This window comes from Panulirus ornatus, chromosome 22 (assembly GCF_036320965.1).
Source record: "Panulirus ornatus isolate Po-2019 chromosome 22, ASM3632096v1, whole genome shotgun sequence".
Classification (NCBI taxonomy): domain Eukaryota; kingdom Metazoa; phylum Arthropoda; class Malacostraca; order Decapoda; family Palinuridae; genus Panulirus; species Panulirus ornatus.
In genome coordinates this window covers 14,958,452-14,985,903 of record NC_092245.1, presented here as the reverse complement: position 1 = coordinate 14,985,903, position 27,452 = coordinate 14,958,452, and the positions used below count along the sequence as shown (strand labels likewise).

At 40.5% G+C, this 27,452-nt stretch overlaps 1 protein-coding gene across 1 annotated transcript in view; it reads right to left on the bottom strand.

Annotated features, from left to right (window-relative positions):
• Positions 1–27,452, bottom strand: part of LOC139756569 (uncharacterized) — a 198,280-nt gene that overhangs the window by 39,813 nt on the left and 131,015 nt on the right. The window contains exon 3 of the mRNA XM_071676172.1: positions 17,858–18,006. Coding sequence (XP_071532273.1) covers positions 17,858–18,006 — 149 coding nt within the window. The remainder of the gene's footprint in view (positions 1–17,857; positions 18,007–27,452) is intronic.

The window sequence follows — 27,452 nt, the reverse complement described above, 5'->3', positions numbered from 1 at the left end:
TTTAGCACACTAAGAAGATTAAAAAAACTAGGGAAAAAGAGTAAGCGAAAGTCTAAAAAGGCTTTGAGAGTCACTGAAAAGATTGAGGAATATTTTCAGGAAAGACTGAATTAATTGCTGAAAAGATTAGATTAGTGTATGGAAATAATTGTGTGGAAAGTCTGAAACTGTTAGGAAAGAATAATGTTATAATAAGCAAAAATGAAGCTTATTTTGGTGATCAATAAAGTTCCTGGAAAATGCTTATCCAGGAATTATGTAACGTCTGGAAAGACAGAAGCAGTGTCTGGAACACACTGAATGGTATTTGAAAGAATGTTTTGGACTCAGGGAGGACTAGGGCTGTACCTGAAAAAGACTTGGATACTGTCTGGAAATAGGGAAGAAGTGTCTTAAAAGGATTTAAGTCGTTGGAAGGACTGAGGTAGTGACGATAATGACAGGATCAGCAAACAGGATGATACGGGCTGGAAAGACTGGTTAGTATCTATGAAGACCGTAGTGTCTGGAATGATGTTTTCTTTTATCTGGAAAGATAACACTAGTTGCCTTAAACAAATAGAATAATGTCTTATAGACTTTCAGTGTTATCACAAATTGCTAGGATACTAGACAATCTGGAAGGACTGGAGTAGAATGCAAAGGGACTAAACATGTATATCAAAGAATTTACTTGAAATAAGGTGACCTTTTTTTTAATAGGGTCTCAAAGGAATGGGGTTGTGTCGGTAGGACTGGAGTCATGTCTGGTTCGAGTAAAGTGTTGTTTAGAAGGATCCTTCTAGGACAGAAGCAGTATCTAAAAGGACTGAAACAATTCGAAAAACCGTGTTCGTTTCTACATTAGTGGTGATAATTCGTTAATATCTAACGGAACTTTCTTAGCGTCTATAAGGAAATTCTTGATGTTTTTAAAGACTTGAATGGCATATGAAAATACTACTTTAATCAAAGAAGAGTTGAAGACTGTCTAAATGGCACCGAAGTGCCTTAGGAGAATAAGCATAAGCTAGTGTTTCAAGGTTTGGCCGAGGCTTCGGAGTGTGTCCTCTAGCCAAACTGAACTGTTCTTTATCGTCGCCAGGGGACCGGTAGCTCCAAGTGTAGTGGGAATCCAGGAAATATCGGTTCTTAATACCGGATTATTGTGGCCGTTGTCACAATAAAGTCCATCCTTAACACGGTGCCTCCTTTGATTGTGGTCCCCATTATATAAGCCCGCGTTGCTGATTACAATTTATATATAATTTTCCCCGTGGCGGGAACTGATAACAAGGACTGATAAATGAAATGGGGTGTAATCTGTTGTTTTATGCTTTGGTTAAGGTCTACAATTTGTAAGGAGTCGTTCCACAACCTTTTAGCGTGATTATGACCCTGAACTAGTATGTTGCAGCCCTAAACATAGTGATCAGGTGTGCACACGTTCACTTACAAGTGAATGGGTATATATATATATATATATATATATATATATATATATATATATATATATATATATATATATATATATACAATATACTTATGAATATATAAGTAGATAAATGTCAACCTAGATAAGCTAATCTCACTCGCATAATTTATGAGCGGAGTTAATGAGGAATTTATGACCTGGTCCTTTATAATAACTTGATTTCCTGCAATTACCCCCATAACTCGCACACTTTGGTATGGGTAGCTTCTTTTTCTTTTTTTCAAGGTTTGGGTCTCGCACCACAATGGCCCTGAGAATGACTGTAAGAACCAAGAAAATTAAAACGATGATTCCCCTTTTTCTTTTTAGTTATTAATCTGATATCATCTCAATAATCATAGATACGCAGGAGAGATGTAACGTTATCATTTCTATCTCTAGTTGTTCATATAAGTTTATATAAACCAAGAGTTATATAGAGGGACTCAGTTTCTAAACTGGTTTGCTCAAATGGATGCCAGAAAAGAAGGAAATATGATCATTAACATCATTATACATATATATATGTATACAAATTTTGAAGATTGGAAGTACCTGTAATTACTGAAACTAATCAATATCGACATTGGATGATCTTGCATCTCTGATCAAGTGAATGATTCTCCCTGACGAACATTTGACCTCCATCCATCCCACATCTGTTTCAGCCAACACCCGAGTGTCTTACATTACAAGGCGGCCCCATGATAAGCGCGGTCTCTGGGGGCGTAGGAAGTGCTTTTGCTCCCAGTGTTATTGAATAAGAATCTGTCGCGTTACAAAGGCGATAAGAGCAGAAACGATGGCGTTTAAATTTCCTAAGATATAATCTTAAGATATTTTTTTTCTTTTTTTTCTATTTCTCCTTTCGTAGAATTTTCAAAGGCTGTTTATTCTTACTGAGTACGAATTAAATTCACTTTCTGGAACCAATCTGCTTTTTCATTGGAATAAAGAGGCTTTATTTCTCAAATAATCACATTATTTCTTTATTTCTTTTATCTAATAGCCAGTTAGCACCAGTTTTAAATGAATTCCTTTTTTTTTCTAGTTCCAGATGTATACTTATTCCTAAAGGGTGATTCATTTTCGATTTTCATGGGCAAAAGGAAGTATTTTTTCAGAAAATTTATTACGACAACGCAAGCCACCTGGGCAACGAGGTCGTAGGATAATGGTAGCGTCATCGTAAACCAATCAGACGGCCACGGAAGACGTAAATCCTTTTAAAGTGTCTAATTGCCCCATCTGATTGGCTGCCTGGGGCCAGAATGGCCACAGTGATTGGTAACAGGCTAAAAAGTGATTTTCAGTGAGACTTATCGCGTTCAGCCGAAAGTGAGAGGTCTGGAAGGATGGAGAGAAAAGAGAGAGAGAGAGAGAGAGAGAGAGAGAGAGAGAGAGAGAGAGAGAGAGAGAGAGAGAGAGAGAGAACGAGAGAGAGAGAGAGAGAGAGAGAGAGAGAGAGAGAGAGAGAGAGAGAGAGAGAGAGAGATAACTAGAACACTGGGAAGTATAATGCCCTGGTCGCTCTAGCAACTACATCTGTTCCAAAATCTATTGAGAAAAAGATTCTTTATTTCTCATCAGGTCGACCTGCTCGGTTAGAACTTTAGGATTATGTTTCCCACTGTGTGTCCTTTTCAATCAGAGATCAAGCATCATGTTTCTCATCACGTCGACTTTGCAGTCAGTACTCTGGAATTATATTCCACATCATGTCGACCTCACACTCAGAATGCTCGTATCATAGTTCTCATCACGTTGGCCTTTAACTCAAAACCTCCAAGTAATGTTTCTCATCACGTCAGCCTTTGCAGTGAGAACGCTCTTTGCAAGAATCATCGAAGTCTTTGCTATCTCATGGGAACTGGAGGAGTGAGTGTCGTGTTTAATAAGACCCGATAACGAAGTAGATTAAACTAAGAGAGATTCATTTAATTGGGGGGGGGACATCATCTAATAGTGCCTTTAAGCATTCTGTCATCATGGTTTATCTATAAAGTGTATGGCAATATATGAGTATGATGCATACGAAGGAAAGATGTTTAGTGAAGGAGGTGAGGAAAATGAAGCAAAATCAGAAAGGGAGACGGGAGAAATGAGGAAAAAGGCAGTGAGGAAAGACAAGGCCGAAGAGAAAAATGAAAGAAGTGAAGGAACTTTTAATGGAGAGCGAGGAGAATGAGTTCAACGTGTCTAGTGTGTTGTAAGTCATAGACGGACTCACAACCTCACAACTCAAGATTTGCACTTAATCTTGAGACATTTCTTATTCGTCTGTCTCAAAGGTAAGGATTATTACTGCTGGCCTGGAAAGAGTGGATAGAAAATATTACATTACAAGGAAATATCATTTCTATAGCTGAAGGGTAAATAGATAAGAAACAACTAGAGATAGCTCATCGATGGAGAGAGAAAATAATGATACCAAGGCTTCAGAGAAATTAGGGTTAACAACGCCTTAGAAGATCTGAACACTGGAGGAGAAATTAGAGAGATAAGTAGGAATAATTTGGGATGACTAAATGAGGCACAGAGAAAGTTCGACCTAAGAAGAAATGAGAGAGAGAGAGAGAAAAAATTAGATTAGAAATTAGATTTTCTCATTAATCTAATGTAGTGTCGGATATCAAAGAAGAGCAGTAAAAAATAATCATTCGACACGCAGAGTTAAAATGTAACTTTATAACAGAATTACTGCTATAAACGACTATTTTATGATAAAAAAAATTAAACTCATATATCTCGTTAGATTCTTTATATTTATGCGTGAAGGTAAATTTCATATATCCATAAAAGTAATATATATATATATATATATATATATATATATATATATATATATATATATATATATATATATATATATATATATATATATCACTAGAGTTGATTAGAATAATTCTATAACGTAAATGTATCTAACAAAATCATTCTGATATACGCATAAACTTAGTCTACTCGAGAAATAGATTTTCACATATCTATAGGCTGAATATAGACACGTGGCAATACCTGATGTGTTTACACACTCTCTTACATCATCCACAAAGTTATTTTTTTTTTTTTTTGGCTGAAATTTGTCTCTGTGTGATGCCAGGAATCGCCCATCCTGATCTCTTGAAATATTTATACCACAAACTCGTGACCTGAAAAACTTGTTCCTACGACTGTGTCTACCCGAGAGAGAGAGAGAGAGAGAGAGAGAGAGAGAGAGAGAGAGAGAGAGAGAGAGAGAGAGGGCGGCAGGCACCACCACCACCAAAATGTTTCGCTCTGTGGGGGTGGTGGGGTTTGAGGTGGGGAGGAGGGGATATTGCATGAGAGACAGAGAGAAGAATTCTCGCCAAATGGCAAGGAGAGAACCCCACGTGTTTGACCTGGATTTCGAACAGTAAGAGCTGGATTATCTATTATCTATTTTTTTTTTTTTCCTCGGTAATTTTTAGGTTAGCACTGTCTGGGCGCATCTGGGGAATGTGAGGACTTACATAGAGACATAATGTATATGAACATGCCATATATATATATATATACATATATATATATATATATATATATATATATATATGCAAATCCTATTGTGGTAAACAGTGGTTCCCACATCATATACGTCCGTGAATAGCAATTGCAGGCAAACATTTGTCAGCTAAACAGTATGTTCCATGTGCAAACATTAAGTCCATGCTAATTTGGGCTATATTGGCAGTCTATGTATGCGTGTGTTGACGCGGGGGATTATATTGACCAGTGCTGTAATTCTAGAGAGAGAGAGAGACCGAGAGAGATTAGAGTCTCTTCTTCGTGTAAAAGGTGGATCAGGATTGCCTCTACCGATTCAGTAAAGATGACTAACCTGGGTGAAGGTCATGTTAAGGGGCTTTGCCTCAAGTGATATGTGCTTTTCCAGGTATCAATAGACGAGTCTAGATGGATACTGGAATGAAATGGTGTCATTAGACGAGTCTAGATGGATACTGGAATGAATTGGTGTCAATAGACGGGTCTAGGGGAATACTGATATATATAGTGTCATTAAACGAGTCTAGATGGACAAAGGAATGGAATGATTAAGAAAAATATTATGTTAAAGAAAATGATTACATTTCACTTAGTTAAAAAAAAAAATGATGATAGGTCTTTTACCGTGATCGGTGATTATGTAAATTGAACACTCAGTTTAGAGAAACAAGGGGAAAGATAGATAGGTAGATAGATGGGTAATTACATAGATAGACGAATAGATATGTGAATAGTTAGACAGGTAGACTAATAGGTAAATAGACATAGGTAGACAAAAAAAAAAAATATATACATATATATATATATATATATATATATATAGAGAGAGAGAGAGAGAGAGAGAGAGAGAGAGAGAGAGAGAGCAAAGTGAATATGTTACAACTTGTTTCGATTTATAGATCCGCATAAGAACATGTTCGCCCTTCTTGTTCAGCAAGAACGCTCAAGTTCACAGCGAGTGAAAGAAAAAAAGATAAATAACAAGAGAAAGAAAGAGAACTTTTCATCTTTTTCTCTATATCAACCGCTCATTCATGAACATGTATCCTTTTTTTATCATCATCCATCATACATACAACGTAGGCGCTTGGTACCACGCGTTCCATTCTTATTCTTCGTGGTGTGTGTGTGTGTGTGTGTGTGTGTGTGTGTGTGTGGGTCGTTGGCAGTGGGGAGGATATATATGTTCTATTGTCGAGGGAGAGACACATGAAAATACAGGTAAGAAATCGTCTAATAGCTGAACACAATGATGATAAGATTATCCTGCAGGTGGAGTGACCATTCTCAAGTTGGAGGTGAGGGTGAGGGTGAGGGTGGGTGTGTGTGTCAGTGTTAGACCAAATCTGCCATAGGAATTAAGAGGACTGTGGTCTTCAGCCACTTAGTACAACATCAAAGCTACTGTTTATATGTGTAATGTCCACCCTGAAATCTCTCGGTGATCAATGGTTATCACAATATCTTTCTTCATATCTCTGTCTCTCTCTCTCTCTCTTTCCGCTCCAGTGATAACGATAGAATATGATTCTAAGATCACATTTCTTTTGTTTAATTTGTACATCAACGGGCTACCACCGCCATAACCACCACCACCATCTTCCCTTGTGAGGAAGTATACACTTATCAACAGCAATTTTAAAATTGAGGATACAGATCATTTTTAGAAACAAATTGTTTCCACTTCTATTACCCGAATCATAAATATCATAGATATAAAAGGACAAAGACTTATCTGTAAGTATACATAAAAAGAGACAGAAATTAATGATAATAATATAACAAACGACGGGAAGTGCCACATTGATCTGTGTTTCCTGCTGGGGAAAATATTCATGCAAAGTCTGTAGCAAGACTGAACTGGTGAGGTCGAAGTTTTCAGGAGCTTAAGCAGTTTTTCCTGCCTCAGTAAACGATCTCGTTTCACGACAACCCTTCATGCGGCTTCTTGGTACAAACGCAGCCGACATTGGCAGCTAAAACTACCCGGGAAAGCTGAAATCTGCTGAACGACAAAACGCTAAACAAAGATCCAAGTAATGATAGTTGTGGTGTTTGCTGGAAGGGAAGTGAGGAAAGGGAGTTGGGGGGGAAACCATAACAGAAGCTTAATCCTCCAGTGTGTGTTGGGCGGACGTTGGTGTCGTGCATTTTCTTGTCCATTTGTTCCACTTTGTCTCCTGCTCTCACCAATGGGTATTCCCTTTCACTGATGTGTACAGTCTAAGCTCAGAAGATGCGGTTGCAGCTGAACGCTTTTGGTTGGGGTGGTGTGTGATTCCTGGGATGTTTACGAGCTCCTCAGGGTTTTATGGGCAGGCAGGAAAGCGACAAAATCGGTGACTAAGACCTACTACGAGAGTTGTAGAAGTCTTGGGCCTCTCATGACTACTTCAGACATAATGTCTTTTGTTAACTATCAATCCATGCTGAGAGGAGGTGCTGCAGGGAATCACTCGGGGACGTACTTGGGAAAGTTTATCTGCGGGGGATGAGAACGAGAGAGAGAGAGAAAGAGAGACCCGACCACTTCCAAAGACTTTGCGAGTTCCGAAGAACAGCCTTTGAATGGCCCATAACTGTTTTAGCACCTAAGGTGATTTCTACTTTATTAAGTGGAGGCTTTTCCTCAGCTGTCATTTTGATCGAGTGGCCGCATAGCCATTACCATGGAACAGATAGTTGTGATTTACCTATGCAGTCCACCAGTTTCCAAGGTGTTACAGGACTCAACCTGTCTGAGGCTACGTCATGAGGGAAAAGACACCTTTGGTGTGGCTGTAATCGTCATCGTCATTTGACGAGAGGGAGTGCAGCCTCGTGGAGGAGAGCCTCTCACTCCAAAGGAGCCCATCATTTCCCTGCTTCTGATTGTAGTGCAGCGTCAAAGCTACAGGAACCCCTTGAAAAGGTTCCTGAGGTTATATGATAATGGCAATAATGATAGTAATAATGATAATAGTTGTAGTAATGATAACCATAATAAAGGAAGGCTGGAAGAAAGGAAGAACGAGAGACAAGAGAAAAAGTAAGAGGATCGAATACAAAAAAGATCCAAAAGGAGGAAAAATGAAAGTAAGAAAAGAAAACGAAAATGAAAAAAGAAAAAAAGGGGATGCTAAAGAATTTCCTAGGCTGTACCCTATAAGCCCTCATGCCTATATCGTGTCATAGATCATGTCTGTATCACTGTGGCAACACATAAGACCAGGGAATACATCCTGGTTACGAAGGCATCATCTCCAACGCTTCGCGTCGTTTTTATGAGCAATATGGGCATCGCGAACCGCGTCCAAAGATCTTTTTTACGGTCTATAACGATTCCAGTTATTGCCTAAGTGACACTCGCTGGAGAATATGTCTCCCAGAACATGAGTTATTTGTCCAACAACACCTTGAGTCAACAGAAAACTTCTTTTTGATAATTCGAGTTTGTTTTCTTCTGTCTTTTCTTCATTATCATTGCGAATATTGCTTAACACTGAGGAAAGAGTTGGGTTATATCTATTGATATTATTTCTTATTTTCTTCCCCCCCATGATAGATGTTTATAGTCTCCCGCAGATTTCATCATTGCATGTTTATGTTTTGCTGTGAGAGATATATATCTGAGATATTGCTCTATATATTACTAAGTTATTGCTCTATATACTTGGGAGGAATTCTTTCATCCGAGGGAGGGTAAAGACGGGTTTTATCTTCTTATAAGTATTCTGTACTAGTTGGGGTTAGAAGGCAACGCTAATTCAGTGTCTGATTAATTTCTTATGACTTGCCTAGCAATGTAGACTGAGTAAAAGACGAAATTAAATGATATTCTATGACATAATTGTACCATTCATTAGACTGGGATAAACACAGACTAAAATCTATTCATTTGTTGCTAAACCATCACCTTAGATCCGCCCGGAAAATTGTATATGCATTGTAATTAACTATTAATCAAAAATATGTCTGCTTTAGCATCGTAACTTGCTTGAGGTATCTATAGTATTTTTGCGTCTTAACCAGCTTAATCTCTAATTAATCCAGTTTTGGTCATAAATATGGTAAATAGGACGAGAAATTAGCCTGGGAACCAAAGGCATCGTGTTATGATGATTACTGATTACTCTGATTACAACTAATTGTAATATATGAATGAGAGGCTGTAGAAAAAAAAGAAAAACAGGATTTCAAGGTGATTATAACTCTCTCTCTCTCTCTCTCTCTCTCTCTCTCTCTCTCTCTCTCTCTCTCTCTCTCTCTCTCTATCAAAAACAAGACTTTCGACGACACTATAGCACGTCTCATATAAACATCCGGCACATTTATCTGGAGAAGACAAGGATATAAAAAGAAATCGTTTATGAAACAATGATATGAACTTTTCACATCACTGCTCAGTCTAACAGGAGGAAGGATACACAACCGTAACAAAACTGTAGATGTGTGGCAAAGATAATGATCAACTGAAAAAAAAAAGTGTGGGTCATAATCAAGAACTTTTTAAAAGGTAATGCTTCCCAGTGGTTCGCTTCGAGTCAAGAAAGGGTTCGCAACGCTTCATACCGGTTTGACATGGACGTAGATTTCTACCCTGGTATGTGCTTGTTTTTCTCATGTTCTCCGGGTTTTTTTTTTTTATGACTGCTATTGTAAGGAGTTACTGTACACCTGGCATACTGACTCTTTCTTCCCCTGCGATGTGTTTGTGGCAACATCAACCAGTAACCTTTATGTGTCCTCGGGCAATAGGAGAGAGAGAGAGGGTCAGATTAAACGATATTGGTCTTCGAAGCTTCAGATATGATATGTGCCCTTGTCTTTATATTTCAAATTATTTTTACCCTACTCGGCGAATGCGTCACAACTTAGTCTATTCGAAGCAGAGGAATTCGAAGATCAAATTCATTTCCATCGGCCGTTAGGATTTGTACAAACCTCGGGGTCGCAGGTCCAAACTTTAAATGCTTTTGCAATTGAACCTCAGCTGCATCAGTAATAGTTTACAAAATGATACATAATGAAACCTTCGACTCTTTTCAGGTAGACTCTCTGACGAGAAAAAGGGCAGTACATTTGAATACCATCAGAACAGAGGTTAGTAAAGACGACCTTGACTTCATGGACGAAAACCTGCTGAACACATGAGGAAGAGGAACGTTTATCTTTGTGAGTGATAGAGCAGCTTTCTCCTTTCAAATGCAGCTTGGTACGTATGCACCGGACGAGTCGGTCGGACAGCTTCGACGACTGTACCGTGCGGATGTGTTTCGGTTTTTTTTTTTTTTACCCACACTGTCTTTCAATGAAGGGAAACATCTTCCCTTCAGCCCCTATCCTCCAGCAGGTCAACTGCGTCAAATTATTTCCCTTTCTTTTTTATATTCTTATCAACGTGCTTAAATCTTAATTTACGATTGCTTTCCTGTGTATGGCGTTCATCAAATTTGAGTTGATGAACATCACTGATGATTCATCCATCAGTTGATATGTATCATGAATGATATTAGTCATGGTTTTCAATTTTACATGCTTGGCAACCTTGATATATATATATATATATATATATATATATATATATATATATATATATATATATATATATATATATATATATATATATATAAACGTAGGTGGGATAGAACGCGGTGTGAAAATTACGATAAACTCAAAACTTCGGGCGTTCATTTTTCAGACGCGTACATCAGACAAATTACATTTTAGTCTTAAATTTGCACCGGCTCGTCCTCTTCCTGAGGTGCTTCGGCTTCTCTCCTCCCCCACCCCCTGCTTCTGTTCCTGCTGCAAGGACGGTCAAGGAGCTGGAGCTGTGCACAAGTCGGGTTAAATTCCCTTTATCTTTTACAAGGTTGGTTTCTCACAAAACGGCTCCTTCCATCTCAGGTAATGGTCATATTAAGAGTGAATTTAACTTCTCTTCCCCTCCTCTCCCGCCAGCAGACACAGTATAATGCAAAGGTTAACTTAAGACTGGCCTTTAGAAGGGCAATACACCTCTCCATATCACTGCAAGAAAAGACAGTGTTGGGGGGAAATAAAGGGAGGAGGAGGGGGGGATATAATAATAATGATATATCATTACTCACCATCATTCACCAGAAGTAATTTCCGTGTCTTTGATTGCGGTTTGCCATGTGTCCAGAATATGATGTACTCCGTGAGCATTCCTCTCACAAATTATCCTCTGCAAATTTTTTTTTCTCTCTTTCTTATTCATCGTTCGCTTCTGCACAGCGAGAGGTGTTCGCAACTAGAATCGAGACTTGGCGTTATTTTGCAGCGCGTTTCTGTCGTCTTAAACGTTGATGTGAGTTCATTAACACTGATTAGTCGGTACTTACATCAACACTGAGAGTCAATTCTTAAACATTGATAGTCTTTAAGCATTGATAGTCAGTCCTTAAACACTGATGGTAAATTCTTGAACACTGACGGTCAATTCTTAGACACTGACAGTCAATTCTTAAACACTGATGGTAAATTCTTAAACACTGACAGTCAATTCTTAGACACTGACAGTCAATTCTTAGACACTGACAGCCAATTCTTAGACACTGACAATCAATTCTTAGACACTGATAGTCAATGATTAAACACTGATAGCCAATTCTTAAACACTGACAGTCAATTCTGTAAGCACTTGATAGTCAATCCGTCTATCATGACGCAACACGAACGAATAGATAAAGGACAACATAATTACAAAAAAAAATGTTTAATAGCACTCAGGTGAGTATCCAATACGGGCAACTGATAAGCATTAACCTCCAATCCTTAAACACTAATAATCACTCCATCTATCATGATAAATATGTCGATATGAACGATGAAAAAAAAAGGCAGCATATTACATTAGGTATTTGGTAAGGTCCAGGCTACTACACTACCTTAGAAGACGATCTAGGCCATGAGAGACAGACCAGCGTGGAGGCTTGTCTCTTAAAGTACACTCATCTCTGGGTACAGTTCCCTCCTCCTCCTCCTCCTCCTCCTCCCACACATCCTTTTCTCTCCCTCCTCCACGTCTCTCACAGCTGAACAATCATTCCTTGCCGAGTTCCCTGGCTGTTACTGGGTAATAACCGGTAGTTAATGAACTATCTATTCCTGGTGTGACAGTTTGTAGTTGTGCGTGAGAGGCTGCTTGGCGTTAGAATACGAGGGGGTGAGAGAGAGAGAGAGAGAGAGAGAGAGAGAGAGAGAGAGAGAGAGAGAGAGAGAGAGAGAGAGAGAGTGCTTCCGATTACGGAAGAATGCTCTTGAAGAATCCACACACACACACACACACACACACACACACACACACAGCTTTAAGGATCATGTCAATGACCACGCTGCTATTCATACCCAAGGGTCGTACAGTCGTGCTTAAGGGTCGTACTGTCGTGCTCATAGGTCATACTGTAGTGCTTAAGGGTCGTAACGTCGTTCTCAAGGGTCGTACCGTTGTACTCAAGGGTCGTATCGTCGTGCTCAAGGGTTGCACCGTCGTGCTCAAGGGTCGTACCGTCGTGCAAAAAAAGAAAAAAAATCGGATCGTGATGTTCCAGGAATTAATAGGATCTCATATATTTCCCTAAGTCTTCCCAATAAAGATGTTCGACAACGTATGAGTTTCGTGAATATATTCACTCTTATTCGCATCTTTCGGAGTCGAGTGTTGATCCCCACACTCTTTCCCTGATTGGATAAGTATTTCAAGTTAGAATATAGATATATATGGGGTCTTACAGAATCGTCCATCTTACTAGATATCTGGTGTTGAATTATTCCTATAACTACCTGTGGATCATTCCCTAAATACGTGCAATTAAATGTGGTCTTATGCATTACATAAATTCACTACATAGTTACAGCATTGGTGGATTCAGGAATTAGAAATGTTGGGAACAGAGATTCTGTAGTTTTGGGTTTCATAAATGGAACTGTAGAATCGCTTATTACTACAGCCGAAGTAGTTATGTAGTTTTTTTTTAGTTTGTAATTTCAGGGTTTACTGTAACGGTCTCTTGAACCGGGTTGCATTACAAGGATTTGTAGACACCGGGCGTTTTGATAGGTTAATTGGCGAGTATTGTTAGGTTTCTTTTTTTAAATCCGGGGATTGCTGTAGCGTTAGCCGAAAGGGATTTTTCTTTGACAGTGTTTGCAAATCCCGGGATTACTGTAGTGTTAGTCGACAGGAATTTCTACGTTGTTTTTAAATCCAGATAATGTTAGAGTGATAGCTGAAAGGGATTTGTTGTTGTGTTTGTAAATCTTAGGATTACTCTAGGGTAGTTAAAGGAGATTTTTTTTTTACACAATTTACAAATCTGGATATTATGACATTAATAGGGACTTTTCTTTTTTTTTCTTTTACATCGATTGTAAATCCAGGTGATGTTAGAGCTTCAACCTATGAGGACATTATTTTTTTACTGTCTTTGTAAGTCGGACACCTTGATGACAGCGATGACAAAAAAAAAAAAGACAGCTTTTGTATATATGAAGGAATGATAACAATTTTGTCTGTCAAGCCTCATGACAGTATGAATTGACAGGTATGATTACATGTATAATCATAGATGACAGGTGTATTTATACTGATTAGTTGACAGGTGTGATTGAGTGTATAATCAGTTGACAAGTGTAACCACATATATGATTATTTGCAGGTATGATTAAATATATAATTAGCTAACATATATGATTATATGTATAATCACTTGACAAGTATGATTACGTGTTGACAAATGTAATTACATCTAGAATTACATGCGTAATCATCTGATCCGTATAACTACAAGATTAACTACATGTATTTAATTAGTTGACACGTATGATTTAAGGTATGATTATATGTATGGTTTGTTGACACATATAATAACAGCCTTTGTTGCTGTTTCAAAACATATGGATGGCGTCTGTCCATACTTTATTTTTTCATCGCTTTTCTTGTTCACTTTTTTTTCGGTCTTCGCCTCTAGGCATTACCTGAACATTTACGGATGTACACACAGCACAAAAACGATCTTTAAACCGGTGAACGATAGGTCTCAAAATGATCAGTTAACCATGAGAGGTTGGTATGCTTTCACAATTTTTTCGTCCTTGTGTCATATCATTTAACTTTGAAAGTGTGTAGATTGTTTTAAGTACTGTGTGCACAGCAGTTCTATATCCAGGTTTTTTTTAATAACGCTTATCGACTTGAGTATTTCTATTTTTCTATCGTTTTTAGGGGAATATTGTTATAGGTTTGTACGTTATCAATAACGTTTGTCGACACTGGTATATCAATTTATTTTCAGCGTTATTAAAGGCATTAGCTGCTAAGTTTGCTTATAGATGTCATTATTAACGCTTGCTTAGGCGAGTAGTTCTATTCTTTCCGGCGTTTTGAAAACATTACGTACTAAACGTGCTCTTAGATCTCGTTAATAACGCTTGCCTATGCGAAAAGATCTATCATCTCTGGCGTTATTAGAGACATTGAGCTTGCTCACAGATCTCATTAATAACGCTTGGCAATACGAGTCATTCTGTTCTTTTTCCGGCGTTTTTAGAGGCATCAGGTATCCACTGCGGCCGTCTAGGTATTAGGTGGAAATTTATGGATGCAGGTGTTAATGTTGGCGGCGGCCGGGGCGGAGAGGCGTCTGCATACAGAGTCGGAGGCGGTGGGTGTGGTGTGAGGATCAGATATTCCTCTCGGTTCTCCATGCTGGGTCTTCGATGGGGCCCTTCTCGGCTCTCTCGGGCGGGGCACGGAATCGCCATAAACAACCCGGAGGCGATGGTTTCCGTAAGGCCTAATTACTAGAAGTGAGTGGCCCAGCATTTCATTACAATGCATTCTCTTTTACAACACCATCTGTGTCTGAGGAAATAAGTATTTATGCTCCTCCTCTCCTCTCTCTCTCTCCCTCCCCCCCAACTTCTCCTTCCTCACTTCGCTTCTCCTAATGCTCCTCTTCTCGTCTCTATACTCCCTCCAACAACACCACAATGCTCCCCTAACCTAGCCTAGCCTCTCCCGCCTCACCCCCCAGCCTTGCATCTTTATTTCAAAGCAAACGATGGAATCTGTCTACTAATCTACGAGACAGATGGACGCATACTTCGAAGCATCCCTTTGCCGTTTACGTGTATATACGAAGTTCTGTGTGATTCTGTCGAAGAGGAGAATGCGCCGGATCTCTCCTACTCTCTCTCTCTCTCTCTCTCTCTCTCTCTCTCTCTCTCTCTCTCTCTCTCTCTCTCTCTCTCTCTCTCTCTCCCCTAAGTGGACCCCTCCCCCTTACTTCATGGATGTGGTATTTCGACAGGGTCAGCAAAATCTCTCTATCCCGTCTATCGTTCTAGTAATCTACAATACAGTTCCACAGATACATCAAGATATCTTCACTGCATTCCATGGCTGTGAAAAAACTGCATTAGCTTTCCCACTCTCTTTAATATGTACACATATTCTCTCTCTCTCTTTAACACGTAGTTACTCTCTCTAACCATATACACTCTTAAGTTGTAAACTCTTAAATTACATCATATTCTAGCCGATTTATACTTTCTTTAACTCATACTTTATCTAAATCGTTCATACTTATCTGCGTACACATACACTCTCACACTCTCTCAAACCCGTTCATTCTTTCCATAACCTCGAATTCCTCTCTCTAATCCGAACATTCTCTTCTCATCCGTGCATACACTCCCAAATCCGTACATGCTCTCTCTCTCTCTCTCTCTCTCTCTCTCTCTCTCTCTCTCTCTCTCTCTCTCTCTCTCTCTCTCTCTCTCTCTCTCTCTCCCTCCGAAACATATTCTCCCTCCGACCTGTACACATGTCACACTCGAAACGTATGGCTGCCCCACCCTGCCAACCGTTTATGGAACATCCTTATATATCACATATGATAGCCATTCGTTTCTTTTATCACCCAACTCCATCGTCCGCATCTCAGTCTGCATTACAATGGATGTGAGAATCGGCCAACATCGCTGGGAGAGGGAGAGAGAGAGGAGGGAGGGAGGGAGGGAAGGAGGAATGGCATAGCCAAGTTCGAGTGGAAGTCTTGAAGATGTTGGCTTCCTCACTGACGAGTTAACTTCGGCTTTCCAGGAAAATAGATTTCGAGGTAGTGTTGAGGTGGATTGAGCGTATGTGTGTGTGTAATCTTATCTAGTTGTACAGTTTGGGTAGAGAGATTGCAACTAGCGAGGTCCCATTCCTTAATGTGTGATTACTAGTGTGTGTTTATATGTGTGTGTGTGTGTGTGTGTGTGTGTGTGTGTGTGTGTGTGTGTGTGTGTGTGTATGTGTGTGTGTGTGTGTGTGTGTGTGTGTGTGTGTGTGTGTCTGTAACCAGCCATTTGTTATTACTTAAATGTACTGTAAAGAGAGAGAGTTTTACACTCATGAGTGTATGTATGAGCATTTATTTGTAAATTCTTATGGCCTGTTTGTCTTTGCGCTGGAGATATCCGACTCAATTGTTATTCCTTTGACAGTTAACAAATAAAACTCCTAATCCCACACTAACTTGCCCCCGAGGCCATATCGTGCACAGAAAGACAGTACTCATATTTGCTTTAGAGCTACACACTGCACTAATCGGACTAATCGACTCCTTGCCTTAGAGGTTCAGGACACTGTATACGAACCAGAAGAGGATCTATCCACAGTGAGATCAAATACCTTGCTTCTCAGTACCTTCACGTCGCAATAGGTCAGTTTAATTGGCCTGTGGAACTCTTCACTTGGGGTTTGAAATCCGTGACTGATTTCTCTAACAAATAGGTGTCAGAGGTGAATGGTGAGGACTGCAGTGGTAGTGAGCACACCTGAGGTGGTAGTGAGCTCAGTTTGAGGAGGTTTTAAGGTGGTATGGAGGTGGTGGTATCAAGCCCACTTAAGGAATTGTGGAGTCGTACTGAGCTCATGTGGATGATAAAGAGTTTAAGATGGTATGGGGGTCATGTGAAGAGGCTTGGATGGTATTAAGCTTATGAAGAGAGGCTTGGATGGTATAAAGCTTACGTGGAGAGGATGGAATGGTACTGATCTCATCTGGGAAGGTTAGGAGCTGATCTCGTGAGGATGGAATGACACTGAGCTCCTCTGGAGAAGCTTGGATGCTGCTAAGCTCATGTGGAGAGGTTGAGATGGTGATCAGTTAATCTGGTGAGATTAGGATAGGACTGAGTACATCTGGAAAGGATGGTATGGGACTGGGCTCAGGGGTCACGTTTAAAGAGTGTGATGGCAGGCAAGCTCAACTGAGATATGGTCTAAAATACCATTGGTATGACCACATCATTAAGCTCTAAAGCTACGCTCAGATCAATATAAGTTTGTTTCATACACGGTTATCACAGTACCAGTAATACTTTCCAGTGGTGCGAAATATACATGTACATATAACGAAATATATTTACACACCAGAAACCATACATATGGGTGTGTGTGTGTGTGTGTGTGTGTGTGTGTGTGTGTGTGTGTGTGTGTGTTCAAATGTGTGTATGGACAAATGTGAATGTGTGTGAATGTGTATAAGTCCGAATGCAGACACGTGCTTATATGCGTTTGTACATTCATATGTATCAGTTTATGCTTTTACGTGCATTTGCATATACACCTGAAAGAGAATGAAAACATATTATAAATATCCTATAACCCACAGACAATGGAAAGAAGACATTTCGAGGCTTAATCCCAACCAACCACCACACCTCGAACTACTAGAGGCTCATGAAGCACCAAAACTCCACCGTAACTACTCAGGAACAACAATAGTAGAAGTAGTAGTAGTAGTAGTAGTAGTAGTAGTAGTAGTAGTAGTAGTAATAGTAGTAGAAGTAGTAATATTAATAGCTTTCACCAAAGTTCACCTGTCTTTCTGTTAAGCATAGGGCATGGGCGATCTCTATCCTTCGTCGCCGTGTTAGGTAATGGTTGAAGTGAAACTCCTTTTCCAGCTCGAGCGTCTGAAAACGCGTGTATGTCTGCCTCCCTCGCCGACGGGGACAACCATTGGGACCTGCAAGACATGGGTGGTATGAGACGGTGGGGTTCGAAGGGTGCGCTCAAGAGCTTTTTTTTTTTTTTTTTTGGCGAGGCTTGGGCTGGGCCACGGCGAAAGGTGGTGCCGCTGCTGCTGATGGTGGTAGTGGTGGTAGGAGGGAGGGTAGAGGGTCTACTGACGTGGAGGATGTGATGGGAGGAAGTGGAGGCAGATGGAGGGAGAAGAAAGGTGAGGAGTTCTATGGTGTTTAGGGGGTGGTGGTTTGGGCAGCAGGTGGGGAGGAAGTAGTACGTGGGTAAGAGGAGGGAGGGAGGGATGCTGAGGGAGTGGATATGATGGTGACAGATAGTGGGCTGGTGGTGGAGCTTGATGGTAGTGATGATAGGGAGTGAGTCAGTGTAATAATAGGGTTCTGATAGGGAAGAAAACTAGTTCTAATGGCAGCAATAGAGGAGGAGGAGATAGAGATGGTGATGATGATAGGATTGGTGTGGTGATAATCGGTGCTGTGGTGAATGCAGTGGTACTGAGTGGAAGAGGGACGGGGTTGGGTGTTGGATGTGTTAGCAAGAGCCGGTGGTAGTGGAATGAGTGGTGGTAACGATGAGAGAGACTGCGGTGGTGGCATTATAGAAGGGGTTGTAGGTGGAAGGAGTGTGGTAGATATAAAAGGAGTGCTGGTAGTGTCAATGTGGGGGAAGCAAGCATGAATTTTAAGTCCGTGGATGTTTATAGTGGGTTGGCAGTGGAGGTAGGTGGAATGGGTGGATTGGCTGTTTGTGGCGGCAAGACAAACAGTGGGAAAGAAGTAGACCACCGAGAGAGAGAGAGAGAGAGAGAGAGAGAGAGAGAGAGAGAGAGAGAAGAGAGAGAGAGAAGAGAGAGAGAGAGAGAGAGAGAGAGAGAGAGAGAGAGAGAGAGAGGAAGCAGTAACAGGTATAAGAATTGTCGAGGTGGAAAGGAATGTTCCTTCAGAGGAGATAAGGAGGCTGATGATATTCAGTGGCAGGTAATTATCACACTACTGTTTGGGAGAAAAACAATAGCAGTGGAAGAGAAGAGGAAGAGGAGAGGCAGTGTTAATGATGATCCGTAATGAAACAAAAGGTAGTAAAGATGGGAAATGGTGCCGATTGGTACTTGCGAACAACGAGGTGATTGAAGTGGCGAGTGATGATCACAGAAGTTTTGGATACTAGCAAACAACAACAGTTGTGGTTAGAAATAACTTTTGATGGAAGAGAATGTTTATTAGTCTATGTGTCTGAGGGCAAGGACTTCGAGCAGGCGTATGTACAAGGGAGGTATTCAGGAATAGGATAAACAAAGCGAAGGAGAGCAACTGCCACAGAGAGAATTCGATGAAGCAGCTAGCAATGTGCAGTGGGTAATTCGAACACCAATCTCTTTTGTTCATTACAGGTCATAGATTGAATCAGAGTTTGGAATACTAAAGTAGTTGTATGAAGAAGGATGTGTTGGAGTAACGGTGACTAAATATTAGTAAAGTAATATCATGACAGAGGAATCTAATCCCACTCCTATGCCATACTATAGTGTATGAAATAGACAGCAATACTTTGCGAAAAGATTTCATTGAAAGAAAGGGACTGACTACCATGTGAAGACATATAGTAGGTCCAAAGTTAATGGATTGAATAATCTCTCACAGTTGAGGGAGGGGCAGTGATTCTGGGTACGTGGTAAGGTGGGTTAGGGTGACACTAATGAATTGGGGTTTTCGTAGGAGGTACACATCATTATTTCAGACAGTTAATGGAGGTAATGATCCATGCAGGGAGACAGTCTAAGTGCTTCCAGGGGGAGGGAACAAATCAAAAAGGGATCTACTGTACCAATCATAACGTAAATAAAGAAAAAAAAAGGAAGAAAAGAAAGGTTATACGCTTCTTAACCTGGAACGAAATGAATTAGTAAAAAATGTTTTTCAACTTCGTCGGATTCTAAGGTACAGTTAGAGATTATAAAGCTCAAGGGTTTTTCAGACTGTGAGAAGTTCTTAGGGAGCTATAAAGGGCATTTTCATTGCCAGGATCTCATGTATCCTACCTCATGAAAGTGTCTTAAGTATTTTAGCTTGAGGCAATTTAGTGTACGAGAGTATAACTCAAGGTGATGAGTGTATGGAAAGATCTGAGTTGCAATACATTGGAGCTGAAGGCGACGAAAAGGTGAGGATAATCCTTCCTCGACAGAGATTTTTGACGAATAATTTCTTTTTCTTTTTTTTTTTCTTGTCACACGTGGTGGTGGTGGTGGTGGTCACTCGCTGCTAAAGATCTCAGAGAGAGAGAGAGAGAGAGAGAGAGAGAGAGAGAGAGAGAGAGAGAGAGAGAGAGAGAGAGAGAGAGAAGAAAATACTAAAATGGCATGGCACAGTCTTAGATCTCACCGCAACGAGAAACAGACAGACAGACAGACGGGCAAACAAACTGGTGTTAAGACCAAAGAATCACAGATGTAGACAGAGACCGAAGAGAATAAGCTTGCATTAGATACAAGAGTATGGATGAAATGAAAAGCCTCAAGATTAAGAGAAGGGAAGCAAATTGTAAAGAGTTATCAAATAAACAAAGGACGCTGCTAATATTACAGGTCAGTGTTGCAAGAGTGAGCATAATACGTCAAGATAAAATCGAGTCATTAGGAGGTAAAAATCTGACATTGCATGTACACACACCCCCAATGAAAAAAAAGAGGTTTGTGGGGGAGGACATGTAAGTAACATTAAAGAAAGAATAAATTCAAATCAAACTCGTAAAACTAGCGTCATTAAGATAAGCAAAACAGAAACACAGCTTGAATGAATGAAAAGACTAAAAGTGTTTAACTCGGACAACACGAAGAACCTCGTCATTTCAGATAACCACAGCAGGAAGGAGTTGGCTTGGTGGCTGAAGAATGAAAAAGCCAGGTGTTCAAGAGCACGGACAAGGTGGATCAGGGCCCTTGGCCTACAGATGAGTGAGTCCTGCGACTCGAGCAGAGCGGGATTACTCATCTATGTTGGTGAGACGGTGTTTTACAGGACGGTGGGAGAGAAGAGGATGGAGGAAGGAACGTCTTTACCAAAAAAAAATTGAGAAAGATTACTAGGAAAAGAAAGAAGAGGAGGAGGAAGAAGAGGAGGTAAAAAAAAAAAAAGAGGTAGAAGAGGACGTAAAGAAAAGAGGAGGAGGATGAAGAAGAGGAGGTAGAGAAAGAGGTAGAAGAGGACACGAAGGAACGACAGGAAGTTCAGAAATGCAAGAAGAAAATAAGCCATGGAATAAAAAAGGAAAAAGAGAGCGAGGGAAGGTAATGAAAGCGATGCAAAAGGGATATCAAAATGCAAGGTAGAAATCGGAAGAAAATTCACAGGTAAGTAGGTAAGAGGAGAGGAATGAGGCTATAGAAGATGATAATATAGAGACTAAGTGTATGAAAATACAAATATTGGAATTTGAAGAGATATGGAATCTAAGATACAACAGTAGAGAAGAAACACAATTTACAGAACGTTAGGAAAAAATGTGAAGAACAAGAAATTACGCCAGAAAAGTTATAATAGAAGATCACTGGGCAGGGATGAACAAACGAAAACAAGAGCATGGAGGAAAAAAAAATTCATTCGTCTTTTAGGTGAAAAAAACACACACTTATACACACACATGATTATGTAATTATAAGCCCACATCCCGCCAACAGCGCACAACATACTTCTAAACATGCAAGCATTGCTTCCCTAAAAGTTCAACAGTCATTGTTCAAACAAGGTCACTAACGAGACATAAATGACATAATTCTTTCTTAACGGCCTTGAGAATGTGTTAAGGGCAAAGTAAATTTACTGTTGGATATCCTATTTGACCATCGAACTATCAATCAGACATACCACGCCATAGACAAGATGGTATTAAGAACAAATGACTGAGCCTTTGAGGAAGGATCCTCGCTAGACATAAGATGTATTAGAACAGAAGGGGATGATCCTTGTTATATAGTCATTGTATTAGCCATTACGTGAACAGTCGTCCTATCTTGGCGATACGAACCGCAGGAACGATGAGGAACTAGGTCTGATACTGTAGGGATGGCTGGTGTCCATAATAGTTCCAATGGATAAGGGCTGGCGGCATACACCACCGGCCGACGGTGGGATAACCTCCATCCCCTGCCAGAACAAGGGGAGAGGAAGGGCTGACATGCATAACTGGCCAGTCCCTGAGGACTGGCTCTGGCCCCAGCCCATAAGAGAAGCGGTGGAAGAGGGTTGGCATGCATACTGGCCTGCTCGGGGACTGCCCCCGGCTTCGGCCCTAAGTGGGACGAGGGGGAGGAAGGGGTCCTGGTATGCATAACTGGACGGCCCGGCACTGGCTCCAGGCCCGGCTGTAAGTGAGACGATGGAAGAGGGAGAGGGAGGTGACATTTATAAATGGCCAGCCTGGGTAGTGGCGAAGTATATAGCCTTAAAGACTTAGAAGACCCGCTAATCTCGGGGACTGGAGACTCATTCTCCTTCTTTGAAAGCTCCCACGCCGACGCAGGCGCGTAGTCTCATGGCCCGAAGGAGTCTCACTCGTCTCATGGACTGGAAACTCATTATTCTCGTTCTGTGCGGACTTCCGCTCATCTATTCACCCACACTCCACAGAGGTTCCGTAGTATCACTCGACTCAAGAACTAGCGTCTCACTAGCCTCGTGGATTGGAGGACTATCTCTCTTGTCTCATCCTCCTCTTCCACCTCGTCTTCTGGAGTCTCGCTAAGTCTCAAGGACTTTATCCTCTTCATCGACTGGTTTTGACCACTCCCATCTTACTCTATCCACCTGCAGTTGACGAGCGGGTCTCCTACCGTTGCCCCTTTTCCCCCTGTACGCGAAAGCCACCACTGACCCATAGTATAAGACACTCAGATGTAGGTCAACGACAGATACTGTTCCCTCAGGCTTGGCCACTTTCCCCAGCAGGTACTTCGATGGAGAGCTAGATGAGTTCGAACTCGAAGAAGTGTATTAACACATGGTTTTGTTACGGTCATATCTTTCCTCCACATGGAAGCATTTCGGCTGAGCTGCTTCAGCGTAACGTTTAAGGTATTGATTAACACGAGTAAATATTTTCATTCGAATTTGGGAAACATTTTTTATCCAAGACGAAATAATGAACTTGCCGGGACGATCCGTGCTATAGAGTTGAATGACGAGGTATCAAAAAATGCAATACTGTAGGGGGTGAGGCTGTATATTTTGCGATGGACAGGTAGGTCTACTGTAGAATATAAGCCTCTCATGGGGTAGACAGGTAGATTAGTAATAAAGTGAGCGTAGAAGACAGTGTTCCTATTTACAACCGTATGGGCAAAGATGGGTATGAGTCTTATACCCTGAAAGGAAGAGGATGGATGTATTGGAAATCAAAGTGTCTGGGAGGTACATGGTATGACGAAATCTCACAAAAAAAAAATAAAAACGGAGTTGTTACGTGAATATGAGAGACAGAAAGGAAGCGAGAGACAGAGAGATGATCGTTCTCAAAAGAAAAACGGAGTTGTTACGCGAGTATGAGAGACAAAAAGGAAGAGAGAGAGACAGAGAGATGAAGGTCCTCAGATAAGTATATAGCCCAATATACGAAAACGGAAATGGGAGGAACTCAGCACCGGACCTCACCGGATATAGATAATTACAAACGATTAAATGACCCCAAAGCATCATCACCCGCTTAAACAACCCTTTTTCTAACGACTGACAGAACAACTGTTAGCGTAGACTACGATACACGTGCCTCGTTTCCATGTCGCCACCGCTATCAGCCGATATCACCTCGTTCCTTGGCCGTAGCGAATCATTTTCATTCTTCCTAGCTTCCTCGGCGCCTCGTCTCCCATAACCAACCCAATCCCATCCACCCCAACAACTCCCACGTCCAGCTGCAAGAGACAATTGGCTTCTCCAGGTGCCCGGAGAACAAGTTCTCATCCTTTCACTCGTAAAGTATTTTATATCCTCTTCACAAACCGTCTGACTGGCATTTATGAGCTGATTTACATTAACAACAGCCGACTTCCGAATTCCATCTGTTTGGTTTTGCTCGTATGTGGCCAAATGTTACAGTCGCGCCGTCTGCCCCGTTAGACGTGTGGTGCTTCCAGTTCTTTACATGGCTAAGGCTACGGTCATGGACCGAAGGGCACATGGAGGTTAAGCCTTAGATGGAACGGAAGAAAGAGCTGAGAAGCTCTTCTCAAGTCCAGGCCTTAGATGGGATATGAGAAAGGGCTAAGAAGTTCTTATCAAGGCCAGGCCTTAGACAAAGCATAAGAAAGAGTTAAAAACCCACATAAAGGCCAGGCCTTAAATCAATTCATAAAGAAAGGCTGAAGAATGGAAGATGTATGGAAAGAATGATACAAGATATAATAATCTAAGAGTTTTAGGGGAGAGGAAAATCTTAATAAAACCACAAACGCACGAAGCTCTTTTACAAACACCGTCTTTTACAAACATTTCCGTTAAAACCAGTAAAACGCCCGAAATCCTTTGCAAACAGTTGCATTTGCCTGCCACCCATGGACGTGTAATGATGTGTTAGTGCAAGCCTTTGGTTGACACATAAATACTACTCTGAGGGAATATCCTAAAAGAATGCGTCACTCACAGTGTTCGGCAACTATCTAGGATCTAATCCTGCTCTAGGAGAACTCTGGAGTAGTATCGCCAACTGTATGAGATTGAACGGGACCTACAGGATTAACAAAGAAATTCAGGAAGGAACGAAAGAAAATGAATGCAGTCTAAAGGATAGAAACGAAATGATATCAAACTTTCATTCATTATAAGCAAACTGAATCAATACAGATAGAATTTATATTTCAGAAATGAAGGAATACATGAAATGTTCAGGATATGCAATATCAAAAACCTGACGTTAATTGGTTAATAGCTAGCATAAAACTCATGAAAGATTATAGCTATAACCCTAACTTATATTAAGGTTAGAAAAATTATCTAAAATGTATAAAAAGATAGATTGATGTCTCTTAGATACTAATCCTAGTTTGAGATATTACAATATAATCAATTATATTTACATGAGTGATAATCTACATGCATGGCACACATCATATAAAGTTGATGCGTATTATGACATACATTATACTTACACAAATACACAGGATATACAGAATCAACATAATAAACAAATAGAAAAATTATGGATAATAATGTTAATGATAATATGTATTCAGTGACTAAGATGTCATGAGCATGCTATAGACATCCTGAATATATATATATATATATATATATATATATATATATATATATATATATATATATATATATATATATATATATATATATATATATATTCTAGCATATACATTATAATCCATTACATCTAACTTAAGCAAATTGAAATTAGATATATGACTTTGAAAACACAAATGAGTCTCCAAATGTAATCCATAATATAATCGTAATGTAATCGTAATATAATCGACATACACCTGCTAAATATCATATATACTTACTCAAGTACAAACCTTGTTAGGCATGAAAATAATGACGGTCCATTTTACCATGGGAATACACTGACATTAGGGAAAAGAAACAGCAAAATTAAACTACTAATTACACTTTCACCTCCCTGAAACACACCATACGTTTATAGAGACATGAATGTTAGAATTACATCTACAAATATAACCATCATACTCACCATTACCTTCTGAGAAGTCATAGACGCGTATACCTCCCAAAGAATGGAATAATAGATTACTAAAGAGAAGTCTAATGAATACGTTTACCTGAGAGAAATACTGGTTTAAGCAATATACTAAAGACGTTGCTTTATATGAAGTGCTCATACGTCGTTCGTAATCAATATTTAAGACAAATTACACTCTAAATTTTCAAAAGTAGATGTAGAAATTTGGGAGCTTTGAAAAAAAAACAATGCGAAAAATATAAATAGATATCAGCTGAAGCGATGAGAATTTCTGCGATGATTTATCACTGGGGATGTACATCCATACAGATGTTGTGGTGTAGATTGCTCAATTATCATTACCTATTTGTATTGTGCGCCGAGCTCGTTACGCTCGTGTGCATGTATATGCGCCATTGCATTTATATATGTATCTATGCGTGTGTGTGTATGTGTGTGTGTGTGTGTGTGTGTGTGTGTGTGTGTGTGTGTGTAACCACATACTTCTACGATAAGGGGGAGAGAGGTCCCTGATCCCATATATGTGTGATTATTATTTAAATTTTGCGAGAAAGATTTACACTCATGTTGCCCCTCCTTTCTCCTAACCTTGTACGCATGCATCATGTCTTTACACACACACACACACACACACACACACACACACACGCACACACACACACACACACACACACACACATACCAGCCCAAGCCAGCTAACTATTCACTGACCAGCACCAGCAGAAGAATGAACACCTGCGTTAGGTGCAGACCGATTAGCACGTCCAGGATTCGCACCCACGTGTGTCCGAGCGGTGAAACCGCCACCCACCACACCACGAAGGTCCGTGTGTGTGTGTGTGTGTGTGTGTGTGTGTGTGTGCGCGCGTTTGTTTGTTTGTTTGTGTGTGTGTGTGTGTGTTTTGCTTGTTTATTCGTGTGTGTGTGTGTGTGTGTGTGTGTGTGTGTGTGTGTGTGTGTGTGTGTGTGTGTGTGTGTTTTGCTCGTTTATTCGTGCGTGTGTGTGTGTGTGTGTTTTGCTTGTTTATTCGTGTGTATGTGTGTGTGTGTGTGTGTGCGTTTGTTGTTTGTGTGTGTGTGTGTGTGTGTGTGTGTGTGTTTGTGTGTGCGTGTGTGTGTGTGCGCGCGCGCCTCTGTCCGTGTGTGTGTGTGTGTGTGTGTGTGCGTTTGTTGTTTGTGTGTGTCTGTGTGTGTGTGTGTGATTACATGTGTGCTACGGGAGGTGAGGCTCAAACTAGCAGTTAAACTAGCGTTCGCTCGTTCCTCACCCTCCTTATGTTTACATTGTGTTTACTCGTACGTGTGTATGCCCACATGTACGCACACGTGCTCTCGGACTAACCCAGGTGTATATGTATGTATACATTAGGTGTGTATGTGTGTATACATGTGTGTAGATACTTATAATTAGACTCATTTAAACGTACATCCTTCAAAAAATTACCGGCTAACAAGGCGTTTGTTTTGGGTTGAGGCAGCCGACGGTTATGGAATTGTTGATTGCTTGTTACAGCCCCAAATGCTTCGGCTCCTGGTCACTGTGAAAGGCGTCGTTTGGGTAGGGAGTAGTAGGGACCACCGGGGGTTGATGAGATCAGTACCGTGTTATCTGTGAAAGTGAGCGGACCTGACGAGCCATCGGCTTTGATAAGTGAGAGATAAAGGAACCAATTGTGTGTGTGTGTGTGGGGTTAGTGGTGTCGTGAGTAATATACCTCTGCATGC